The sequence below is a fragment of the Macrotis lagotis genome, chromosome X (genome assembly GCF_037893015.1).
Source record: "Macrotis lagotis isolate mMagLag1 chromosome X, bilby.v1.9.chrom.fasta, whole genome shotgun sequence".
Lineage (NCBI taxonomy): Eukaryota > Metazoa > Chordata > Mammalia > Peramelemorphia > Peramelidae > Macrotis > Macrotis lagotis.
In genome coordinates this window covers 25,717,559-25,730,377 of record NC_133666.1, presented here as the reverse complement: position 1 = coordinate 25,730,377, position 12,819 = coordinate 25,717,559, and the positions used below count along the sequence as shown (strand labels likewise).

General features: G+C 40.4%; 1 protein-coding gene across 1 annotated transcript in view; it reads right to left on the bottom strand.

Moving 5' to 3' along the window:
- The window catches only part of RBMX2 (RNA binding motif protein X-linked 2), a 36,821-nt gene extending 33,677 nt beyond the window's left edge, over positions 1 to 3,144 (bottom strand). Inside the window, exons 1-2 of the mRNA XM_074208145.1 lie at positions 3,101 to 3,144; positions 2,796 to 2,911 (exon numbers count right to left, since the gene is read on the bottom strand). Of these exons, the coding sequence (XP_074064246.1) occupies positions 2,796 to 2,911; positions 3,101 to 3,105 (121 nt within the window). The 5' untranslated portion in view covers positions 3,106 to 3,144. The remainder of the gene's footprint in view (positions 1 to 2,795; positions 2,912 to 3,100) is intronic.
- Positions 3,145 to 12,819: the final 9,675 nt, after the last annotated feature.

Here is a 12,819-nt window from a genome sequence, read left to right as displayed (position 1 = left end):
ATTGGATCTGTGTGAAGGGATACTATGCAAAGTCAACAGCCTGTTTCTCCTCCAGAGCCATCTGGGTCCAGTGGCCAGAAATGGATCAGGAAGACTAGAGATAGCCCTGAATATGAGGCAGAGTTAAATGTCTGAGGCTCGATTTGAGCTCAGCTCCCCCTGATTTCAGGACCAGTGTTCTACCCTATGTGCCATCTAGCCATTTTCATTATACTATACATAAATAAAGAATCTATGATTTTTGTCAGTGTAGGAAATTTCCAGAATGGTAATCAATCAATGACTTGGTAGATAAGTCCTAGAAAGGTAACTGAGACATATAGAAGTGATGGTGATCTGCTCAGGATCAAACAGCTAGTAAATATCAAATGTGGGATTAGATATTTGTAAATCCAAACACAGCACTCTATTATGTCACACTGCCTCTTCAATATATATTCTTATTATTTTAAATTATATTTTGCTTATGGCATGAGCCCCTACAGGAAAACTTACGCACACATACACATACACACACACACACACACACAGACACACAAAACAAGCGTGTTTAGGAGACTCTTAAGTAACATTATAGAAGGGTCCTACAAAATGAGAGTTCTGCCTCTGAATAGACAAATTAAATAACTGACAGAAGGTATTAAAGGTGAAAGAGCAGCCGTGTGTGTTAGACTTGGAGTCAGAAGACTAAAGCCAGTCTATAAGCACTTATTCAGTGCCTAGCATTCGGCAGCCACTGTACTAGGCGTATAAAGAAAGACCAAAAATAGTCTCTGCTCTCGAGTTGCTGACAGTTTAATGAGGAGACCACAAGTAAACAAATATATACAAACCAATGGAATACCGGCAAACCTGTATAAGGGAAGGTTCTAGCATTAACAGGAACTGGGAAAGGCTTATAGGTGAGATTTTAGCTGCAAGTTGAAAGAGGCCAGCAGAACTAGGAAATGGAGATGAGGAAGGCAACAGTTCCAGACACAGGGGACAGTCACTAAAAATTTGAGGAGATGGAGTACCTTGTGTGAAGAACAGCAAGGTCAGTGTCACAGATTGCTTTTGTTGTTATTGTTTGTCCTTTGTTCTTGAAAAGGACCAAAGGGATAAGCAAAGGCAGTTTATAGATGAGGAAATCAAAGCAATCCAGTCTTATGAAAGACTGCTTTAAATCACCACTGATTAGAGAAATGAAAATTAAAGCATCTCTTAGGTATCACCTTATACCTCTGAGACTGGCCAATATGACCAGAAAGAACAATGATTAGTGTTGGAAGGGATGTGGGAAATCTGGGGCACTAATATGTTACTGGCAGAGCTCTGAACTGATCTAACCTTCTGGAGAACAACTTGGAATTATACCCAAAGGGCAACAAAAATGTGCATACCCTTTGATCCAGCAATACCACTACTGGGTCTATACCCTTATGAAATCATGAAAAAGGGTAATAACATCACATTGTACAAAAATATTCATAGAAGCCCTGTTTGTGGTGGCAAAGAACTGGAAATTGAGTCAATGTCCATCCATTGGGGAATGGCTGAACAAGTTGTGGTAAATGTAAGTCATGGAACAGTATTGTTCTATTAGAAACCAGGAGGGATGGGAATTCAGGGAAGTCTGGAAGGATCTGCATGAACTGATGCTGAGTGAGATGAGCAGAACCAGAAGAAAATTATATACCCTAACAGCAACACGGGGGTGATGATCAACTTTAATGGACTTGTTCATGTCCAATTAAGGACAATTTGGGGGTATCTGAAATGGAAAATACCATATGTATCCAGAGAAAGAATTGTAGAGTTTGAACAAAGGCCAAAGACTACTGTCTTTAATTTTTAAAAAAATGTTATCTTATTATATAATTTTGCTATCTCTTATACTTTATTTTTTTTCCTTAAGGATACGATTTCTCTCTCATCACATTCAACATAGATCAATGTATACCAGGGAAACAATGTAAAGACTAACAGACTGCTTCTGTGGGGGGTGGGGGGAGGGAAGCAAGATTGGGGGGAAATTGTAAAATTATAAATAAATGAATGAAAGAAAAGGACCAAAGACATCAGCAGAGGTATGTGTTGACTAGCAGGTGAATTGGCTTTAAGTGAGGTAGGACTTTCACTCTGTTCTCTGGAGCCATCAGGGGCCAGTAGCAAGATACAGATCAGGATGATGGAGATGGCCTAGGTGAAATGGGGGATCTTAGCTTTTTTAAGCTAAAGTCTTTTCCAGGTTCCAGTGTGTCTAAGGCAATACTCACTGAGTGAATAAGGCTAGGTAAGAAATGAGGAGGAGGGGCGGCTAGGTGGTGCAGTGGATGGAGCACTGACCCTGGAGTCAGGAGGACCTGAGTTCACATCCCGCCTCAGACGCTTGATAATTACCTAGCTGTGTGGCCTTGGGCAAGCCACTGAAGCCCACTGCCTTGCAAAAACTAAAACTAAAAAGTGAAGTCTGGAGGAACAGCCAGAAGTTCGGGGAGGAGGAGGTCAAGTCCCCGGGGTGAATGCAGCATGGGCTCAGAGGCTTAGGCGGTCTCCTCGGGCTTTACACTTCCTGGGACCTGCTATTGCGCATCCCTTCCTTTTCTGAAGCTCAAAATGCTAAACCTGCCCCTCCTTGTGACTGGGGGCGCAAAAGGCGCTAAGACAACCTCCAGGGCCTTGGGCACGGGGAGGAGGCGCTAGGGCCGGGCCGGGCTGAGGCCCTGACAGGAAGCTGGCACCTAGGAGGCTCCTGAATAGAAGGGGAGGGGGGCCCTGGCACAGGCCGGGGTGGGGGGAGGGGGAGGACTCACCCAGGAAGACCCAAGCGCTGTCCTTGTACTCCGCGTGCCAGGACACCTTGTCGGCCACCCCTAGCTCCGCCTCCCGCTCGTTCAGCTCGCGGATGAGCTTTACCTTGGTCAGGGCACTGCAGGGGCGACAAAAGGAGAGGAATGATGGGGAGGCTGGACGGTGCCCGCCAAGGCCAGCGCCCGGCCCGGGCCGCCCCACGCCAATCACCCTGCCAGCCTGGGGCAGCTGAGCAGTCCCAAGTCCGGCCGCCCGCCCCCGGGCCTTTGCGAAGGCGCCTAATCCCAACAAACGCAAGGCTGCCTACTTCATGGTCGGGGCCTGGAACACCTTCCTTCCGGGAAGCCTAGAGCACGGCGCCTGCGCAATACGAAGGAGACATGTCTACGCGTGCGCACCGGAAGGTCCCCAGACCGGAGGGGCGGGGCTTGCGGGAAACCCGCTTCAGGGTCTCGGGCTGGATCAGAGGGCTGCTGAGCAGCTGAAGACGGGACAAGAGATGGGAAAGAAGGGGGGAAGGAATAAATTCTGACCAGATTCCTCCCGTGAGCCCGGGCCAGTCCATTCCCTTCCTTGGCCATTCGTCTCCTCATCTATGAAATGGGGATGTTGGGACACATGGCCCCCGAGGCCCCTTCCGATCCTAAACTTAGGATTATTGGTGAAGGAAGAAGCTGACTGGCAGCAAATTTAAGAAGGCAACACACAAGTCATAAGGGTTACCAAAGGCCGCACTGCAGCCCCGGCAGCCCCTGAGCCCCAAGCTCAAGCAGCGTGTCCTAGAGAACTGAGCAAGCATCTGGAGTCTGGAAGACCTAGCTTCAAGAGATACTCACTGGATGAGTCTGTGACAAAATCTTCCTGAACCTCAGTTTCCCTATCAGGAAAAAAGAGGTGATGATGGCACCTGCCTTACAAGACTGTTGCAATATTGATATTAATAGGGCAGTCTCCCAATGCAATTATTTAGAAATCTGCCCATACTATATAACCTCTCTCAATTCCCTTCCCATTCGTTCCTCCCTTCCTAACTCTGAGCATCAGAGGTATCTACAATCTGGACCTTTCCTGATCCTCCTTACCTACCTCAGTCCCATCACCATGGCTAAAACGACTGGACTACCCTGTTAGATTGCAAGCTCCTAACCTAGAAACATCAATTCTCTAGGGAAAAATACACCTCCCTATTTGATAAGAACTGTGAAAGCTGGAAAACAGTTTAACAGAAATTAGACTATTATCTTATACCCTTGGCTCAAAGGACTTCTGACTTAGAAAATAATTCCAACCTTTTTCAAAGAAAGTGGCATTTGGATAAACTGACCATCCCTATGGTGTCCCTATCCCAAGCTTACTACTCTAAAGAATCTGGGGGAATTTCCCCTTGAGTGAGCTCTAAGACTCCCTCTCTTGGTTGAACTGAATTATCGCATTCCCAAAAGAAGAGTTCATTTAAACTATATTGTCTGGTCTATTTCTCCTAGCTACATTTTCTTAGATTTCTGTCTTGCTATCTACTTAGATAAATAGATTTGTCTGCTATTTGCTTTATGTGTTCATTTTAGAACGAACACATGGTGAAAAGGGAGTCAAGCCCTTGAATACAAAACTTGGGACCCTTCTCACCCATTAAGAAGCAGCATTCAAGAGTTTAGCTTAACCCTAACAACTGCTTCCCCTACATTAATATTTAAGGGAGCACACAGATGTCATTCTAGCCCAGGTCTTCCTCTCCCATAAGAAAGAACAGTAACTAGTATAAGGCTTCAATCGCCTGCTTCCCTTCCTGGTAAGAAGACTCTCAGGCAGAAAGATAGAGGAGGAAGAGGCTAGATAAGTTTATTCTTTCCTCCCTATTAGCTACATCTAAACAGACCATTGGGATATACATAATCTGCTTGGGTAAAAACAATAGCAACCACCCCCATATACCATATTCTAACATAAATTCAAAATGGATATATGACATAAATATTAAAAATCATAACATGAGACCTTTCATAGTTATGACTTAAGAATGAGTTATTTTTTTTGGCAAGGCAAACTGCATTAAGTGACTTGCCCAGAGTCACACAGCTAGTGTCAAATGTCTAAGACTGGATTTGAAGTCAGGTCCTCTTGCCTCCAGGGCTAGTACTCTATCCACTTAGCCACCTAGCTGCCCCTATGAAATGAATTCTTAACTAAACAAGGGATAGAGGTAATTAGAAAAAATAAAATCAACTCCTCAATCCAGACCCCCTGTCTGGAATGCTCTCCCTCCTCATCTCTACCTCGTGCTTTCCTTCAAGTTTCAGCTGAAATCTCACCTTCTACAGGAAGCTGTTCCAAACTCCCTTAATTCAAGTGCCTTCCCTCCAATATTTGCAAGTTGTCTTGTATATGGCTTCTTTGTATGTAGGTGTTTGCAGGTTGTTACTGAAATGTGCCTGATCTTCATTGGGAGTTTTGGTCTTGTTTGCCTACTTTCATGCTGACTTTTCCAGTGGACCTCTTTCTAGCTTCTGGCTTGTTGTCCAGGGTAGGATGAAGGGCATTACTGAAAATTTTCTTCATATTTCTTGAATATTATTTGGTCTGATATAGAGTAATTTTTCTGGAGGGACCCTATCAATTCTTTTGGAAAACACTAAAAATAACTCATGCCCAACTTTATTTTAATTTTCCCTAAGATGGGGGGGGGGGGCAGTGTGGCATAACTAGCCAGAGACAGCAAGAAAAGTTGGAATGGGTTGAAATCTCCCAGGGACTCTGTCTCTCTCTCTCTCTCTCTCTCTCTCTCTCTCTCTGTCTCTGTCTCTCTCTCTGTCTCTGTCTGTCTGTCTGTCTCTCTCTTTCTCTGCCTCTCTGCCTCTCTCTGTCTGTTCTGTCTCTCTTTGCCTCTCTGCCCCATCCCCTTCTAACTATCTTCATGCCCTCTGCCTACAAACATATTGAATTGTTCCCTTACTAAAAATAAATTGACCAAGTAATGTCCAGAAACCCATGCTCTCTTCATAGGGAAGAGGCAACTGAGGCCTAGAGAGGGTAAGAGATTTGCAGCCAGGTTAGCAGCAAGCAAAATCAGCACTACAACCCAGTACACAGTGCTTTTTCTATTTTACCACACTGCCTTCATTTATCCTTACCACTGCAAGATTACCAAAAATCATAGCATCTGTAATTCTACAGTTTTGTAGAATCCCTTGCTTCCTTTAAGGTTCAGCTCTCATGCAACCTCCAATGAAAAGCCGTTCCTGGGTCCCCCTGATATTAGAGAGCCCTCCTTTTATTTCTTTAAATTCTAATGTTATTCATATTAACAAAGTAGGATGTTAGCTTGTTAGGGAAGAGATATTTGCATTTATCACTCTATATTCCCAGCCCCCAATTCAGTGCCTTGCATACAGAGTCTTAATTCTCACTGAATTGGAGAGAAATGGAAATCTATTGCCTTCATTTCTCTCCTTACCACTGCTTCCATTCTATCTTCCAATTTAACCTTTCTCCCCAATCTCCTTTCACAGACTGCCAATGACTTCCCAATTAAAGAATGAAGTGACTTTTCTCAGTTCTAATCCTCCTTGATCTTGCCTTACATGCCAACTAGCCACTTAATTTGGCTCTAATCATTCATCTGTCTCCCTCAATGGCTCTATGCCTTCTTCCTTTGTGAATGTTTTCCCAAAGTTCTACGCTGAGCCTTCAATCTCTTAACTCTCTTTACTCTCTATGGGACATTACATAGTTCTCCAAAAGCTATGAAAACTTAGACCACTTCTATGATAATAACTCCCAAACCTAAGTCTTCAGTCCTAAACCTCTCTTATGAGCTTCAGATCAACATCACCAATGGCCTGCTAGACATCTCTACCTGTATATTCCACCAACATCTAAAATTCAACATGTCTAAAGATGAGATTATCTTTCCCCAATTTCTCCAATCCCCTATCACCAACATACTGCCCAGTAATCTGACATAAATATTGCCCAGTAATCTAAAACACCCAACCCTATAACCACTTGTCTCCTCAAAACACTATATTTCTAAATGCTGGTTGAACATCTCTCCCCAAATATCTGGCTGTTATATCAAACTCAACACATTCAATTAATCAACACCCATTTATCAAGCATCATCTTTGTGCTAGATACTGGGATACCAGCTCCTTGGGAGCATAGATTCTTCTGGGTGAACTCAACAGGCTCACAAATATATCATATAAACAAAATAAATTCAAAGTAAATTCAAAGGGGAAATCAGCAAAGACATCTTGAAGGAATTGGTACTTTGAGCTGAGCCTTTGAGCTGCCCATAACCGTACTGAAGGTTTAATTATCAGTTTTATAGAAGAGGAAGGATTGATACAAAAGGAAAGAGTGGGATAGCCTTAGCTGACACTGAAGAATCAAGGCAAGTTTATATCTCACTTCCAACATGTAATAGTAGTGTGACCAGGAGCAAGTCATTGAGTCATCTGTCAAGTGAGGCTAATACTTAGAATACCCATCTCACAAGGTTATTGTGTAGAAAAGGGTTATATAAATATATACTATTCATTTGGAAGGGAATAGGGAGAGAAATAATTTGGAATGAGGTTTAAAAAGAACTATGGAGGTAAGGAAAAGGAGCATTCAAAGCACAAGGAATCACCCATGAAAAAACACTTGAGGGAGGAGATAAAGTGTCATTTACAAGGAACCTTCAATGAGCTAGTTTTGCTGGAACATAAAAGTATATAACTTGGAATAATGTAGAATCGGTCTGAAAAGATTGGTTAGAGCCAGGATGTGAAGGGCTTTAAATGCCTAACAGAGGAATTAGTATGTTATCCTAGAGGCAACAGGGAGCCACTGAAGCTTCTTAAGCAAGAGGGTGACATGGCCAAGTCTGTGCTTAAGGATTATCTGTTTTGCAGCTGTGCAAAGGATAGATTTAGAGAAATCAGAAAAAATTCAGAAAGTTCAATTAGGAGACTGTTTCATTTTTCCAGATAAAAGAAGTCTTGAGGGCTTCAACTATACAGGTTGTGCTATGGGTGGACTCCTCCAGAGTCATCTAGGTCCAGTGTCCAGATGTGAATCAGGATGACTGGAGATCCCTTGAAAGAAAGGCAATCTGGGTTAAGGGACTGGCCCAAGGTCACACAGATCATAAATGTCAATTGTCTGAGGTTGGATTTGAACACCCATCCTCCTAACTCCAAGACTCTATCTATTGCCCCATGGTAACATTGACATTGCCAAGAGAAGAAATATAAAGAAAGAAGAGTAGGCTAGCACTAAAATATGAGATGGGACATGAATAACAGTTCTACAGGAGAGTTCAAGAATTCGTCTGACAAGTTAGAAGAGAATCACAACAAAGCAAAATCAAGAAAATTCAGGGGAGACAGAGTATCTAGCAAGGGGAGGGAGGGTTAATACTATAGAAGCCTGAAAAGAGGGGAGATTACATCTCTATATTTTATTTTGCAGAGATCTGGCACAACAGCATCACATGCGGTTGGATTCATTAGAAACCTCTTTTTGATGATGAAAAGACAGCACCCCAAGTTTTCACTCACTGCCCTGGAGAATTTCAAGACTGATCATCGATAGGAACTTTGTGTGCTCTTCCATTCATTCTCTGTCTGTCTATCCCCAATACTTCCCCTTTCCCCCCACCCCCCAGCTACTTATTAACTCCCTAGATTTATCTCTTCAGGGAAAGCTAAACAGGGACAGATTGCATGTGGTTTATCTGTCTCTAGAGATCTCAGGTTGCTTAGTTGTCAGGGCAGAAGTAGCCATGCACAGTGGTAAAAATATCCAAGAGCTTTATTCAGTGGGCTTCTCCAAATGGCTGTGAAATTGGATGTGGTTATTTCCCAAGAGACATAGGGTTTTGAGGTTCAAGGCTGCCCATAACTTTACTGAAGTTTTAATTATCAGCTGTATAAAGAAGGAAGGATTGATACAAAAGGAAAGAGTGGGACAGCCTTAGCTGACACTGAAGAATCAAGGCAAGTTTATAACCCAGTTCCAACATGTAATAGTAGTGTGACCAGGAGCAAGTCATTGAGTCATCTATCAAGTGAGGCTAATACTTAGAATATCCATCTCACAAGGTTATTGTGGAGAAAAAGGTTATATAAATATATACTATTCATTTAGGAAGGGAATAGAAAGAGAAGTAATTTGGAATGAGGCTAATGTAAGAAACTTGTTGGTGTCAGTCCAGAGGTTTAGGCTGCAGATGAGTTAAAAGTGCAGAATTGTAGAGAATCAACTAAAAAACTAGTTGAACTAATCAGCTTTAGCAAAGTTGCAGGATATAAAATAAATCCACATAAATACTCATCATTTCTATATATACCAACAAAGTCCAGCAGCAAGAGAAAGAGAAAATTACATTTAAAATAACTGTAGACAGGGGCGGCTAGGTGGCGCAGTAGATAAAGCACCGGCCCTGGAGTCAGGAGTACCTGGGTTCAAATCCGGTCTCAGACACTTAATAATTACCTAGCCATGTCGCCTGGGCAAGCCACTTAACCCCATTTGCCTTGCAAAAAAAAACCTAAAATAAATAAAATAACTGTAGACAATATAAAATACTTGGGAGTGTAAACTGCCAAGAAAAACCCAGGAATTATATAAACAAAATCACAAAACACTTTTCACATAAATAAAGCCAGATCTCGACAACTGGAAAAATAGTATTTGTTCATTGGTAGCTGAAGCAAAAATAAGAAAAATAACAATTCTACATAAATTACTTTATCTATTCAATGCCGTACCAACCAAACTACCACAAATTATTTTAGAGATCTAGAAAAAACAATAAAATTCATCTGGAAGAATAAAAGATCAAGAATATTAAGGAATCAATGAAAATAGATGCAGAGGAAGGTGGCTTGGCATACCAGATTTCAAATGCAAAGGAAGGTGGCTTGGCATACCAGATTTCAAATGCAAAGGAAGGTGGCTTGGCATACCAGATTTCAAATGCAAAGGAAGGTGGCTTGGCATACCAGATTTCAAATTGCAATACAAAGTAGTAATCATCAAAACAACCTGGTACTAGGTAAGGACTAGAATGATGGATCAATGAAATACGGTAATCCAGTACTTGATAAACTGAAAGATACAAGTTTGGGGGACAAAAACCATTTGACAAAAACTGCTGGGAAAACTGGAAAGCAGTTGGGAAGAAACTAAGTAAAGACCAACATATCATACCATATACAAAGGTAAGGTCAAAATGGGTACATAATTTAGACATAAAGGATAATATCATAAGCAAATTAAGAGAACATGGACTAGTTTATGTGTCACATCTGAGTTTAATGGAAGAATTTATGACCAAACAAGCATAGAGAGCATTACATGATACAAAAATGGTTAATTTTCATTATATTAAATATAAAAGGTTTTGCTCACACAAAGCTAATGCAGCCAAAAATAGAAGGAAAGCAGAAAACTGGGAAAAATTTTACAGCAAACTTTTCTAATAATGGCCTCATTTCTCAAATATATAGAAAACTGAGTCAAATTTATAAGAGTACAAGTCATTTCCTAATTGATAAATGGTTAAAGGATATGAACAGGAAGTTTTCAGATCAAAGCTATCTATAGTCATATGAAGGGCAGCTAGGTGGCACAGTAGATAGAGCACCAGCCCTGGAGTCAGGAGTACCTGAGTTCAAATCCAGTCTCAGACACTTAATAATTAATTGCCTAGCTGTGTGACCTTGGGCAAGTCACTTTAACCCCACTGCTTTGTAAAAAGAAAAGTCCTAATCTCTAGAGTCATGAAAAAATTCTCTAAATCACAACTGATTAGAAAAATGCAAATTAGGCATTACTTTACACCTATCACATTGGCTAACATGATAAAAAAGGAAAATGACAAATGTTGGGAGGGATATGGGAAAATTGAGACACTAATGCATTGTTGATTTAGTTGTAAATGAATCCAACCATTCTGAAAAGTGATTTGGAACTGTGCCCAAAGGACTATAAATCTGTGCATACATTGATGTAGCAATACTGCTACTAGGTCTGTATCCCAAAGAGATTAAAAACAAGGAAAAGGATATCTCTCTCTCTCTCTCTCTCTCTCTCTCTCTCTCTCTCTCTATCTCTATCTCTATCTATCTATCTATCAATAGATAGATAGATAGATAGAGATAGATAGATATAGACATATAGATAGATAGATAGATAAATAGATAGATAGATAGATAGATAGATAGATAGATAGATAGATAGATAGATAGATAGATAGATATTTAGAGGGGGTGACTAGGTGGTGCAGTAGATAGAGTACCAACCCTGGAATCAGGAGTGCCTGAGTTCAAATCCAGCTTCAGACATTTCATAATTACCTAGCTGTGTGGCCTTGGGCAAGCCACTCAATGCCATTGCCTTGCAAAAAAAAAAAGAAATGATAAGGATGCTTTCAGAAAAAGCTGGAAAAATTTATATAAATTGGTGTAAAATGAAGCAAGCAGAACCAGAAGGACATTGTACACAACAAGAATAATTTTGTGCAATGATCAATTGTGAATAACTTAGCAATATGATGATCTGAATACAATACAATACTATACAATTCCAAAGGACTCATGATGAAAAATGCTATCTGACTCCAGAGAAAGAACCGAAAAAGTCTGAAAGCAGATCAAAGCATATTTTTAAAACTCTATTTTTTTTTGTTTTTTTTTGGGGGGGGGTGTTTTCTTTCACAATATAATTAATATGGAAATAAATCTTGTCTAACTGCACATGTATAACCTATATCAAATTGCTTACCTTCTCAATGAAGGGAAGGAGATAATTTGAAACTCAAAATTTTAAAAAATGTCAAAAAATTTTACATGTATTTAGAAAAAAATTTAAATACTAAAAAAACAGGAAAGGATAGAGAAAGGAAAGAAAGAAAAAGAGACAGAAGGAAGGAAGGCATCTTGGTGATACAAGGGAGGATGAATATTTCAGAAAAACATGGGAAGACTTGCTTGAATTTATACCATTAGAGTAGAACCAAGAGAAGAATATGCAAAATGATCACATGTACATGAAAAGAGCATTAGAGAGCAAAACCAGGAGAATATTGTACAAGTAAAAGCAACATTGTATGATGATCAATTATAATGGACTTAGCTCTTCTCAGCAGTACAATAATCAAAGACAAGTCTAAAGTACTTGTGACAAAAATAACTTCTGTGTCCAGTGAAAGAAGTATGGAGTCTGAATGCAGATCAAAGCATACTATTTTCCATTTTGTTTGATACTTTATGAGTTTTTTTTGCCCTATCATGTTTTTGTTCCCTTTTGTTCTGATTCTTCTTTCACAACATGACTAATATGTTAAACATGATTGTGCATATATAACCTATATCAAATTACTTGCTGTCAAGGGGAGAAGGGAGGGAAAAAAATATGGAATTCAAAAGCTTACAAAAAATGAATGTTGAAAACTATCTTTGAATATACTTGGAAAAAATAAAATAAAATAACATTCATAAAAAGAAAAGCAAACAGCATCAGAAGAATTAATTATATTAACTGCAATTACAAATCCTGGTATTAGAGGTTGCATGATGAAATATACTCATTTCCTTCCTTTCAATAAACTATCAATGTGGAGTGCTACATATGAAATCAGATGATGTCTCTCACTATTTTTCTTCCTTACAAGGGAATGTTGCTGGGGGGACAGAATATAGAAAAATGAATGGCATAAAAAACAACATGTGTCAAAAAATAAAACTTTCTCTAAATGCTGAAGGGTTTTGGTTTTTGTTTTTAAAGAGAGATTTGGGGATTTCAGTCACCTGAATACCCAATATGAATCAATAGTGAATAATGACAGCCCAAAAAACAGAATGCTACCCTAGCCAGATAAATGCTAATCCTGCTCCCCCTCCCCACTCTAGTCCAGTCAGCTCTGGAGTACTAGGAGGCTGTAAGTAATCTGAAGCACATCAGAAAATGGTGGTGGGGTATGAGATAAGATGCTGAGGGACGACCCCTAGAGAGGTTTTTAGTGTGAACTCTCAG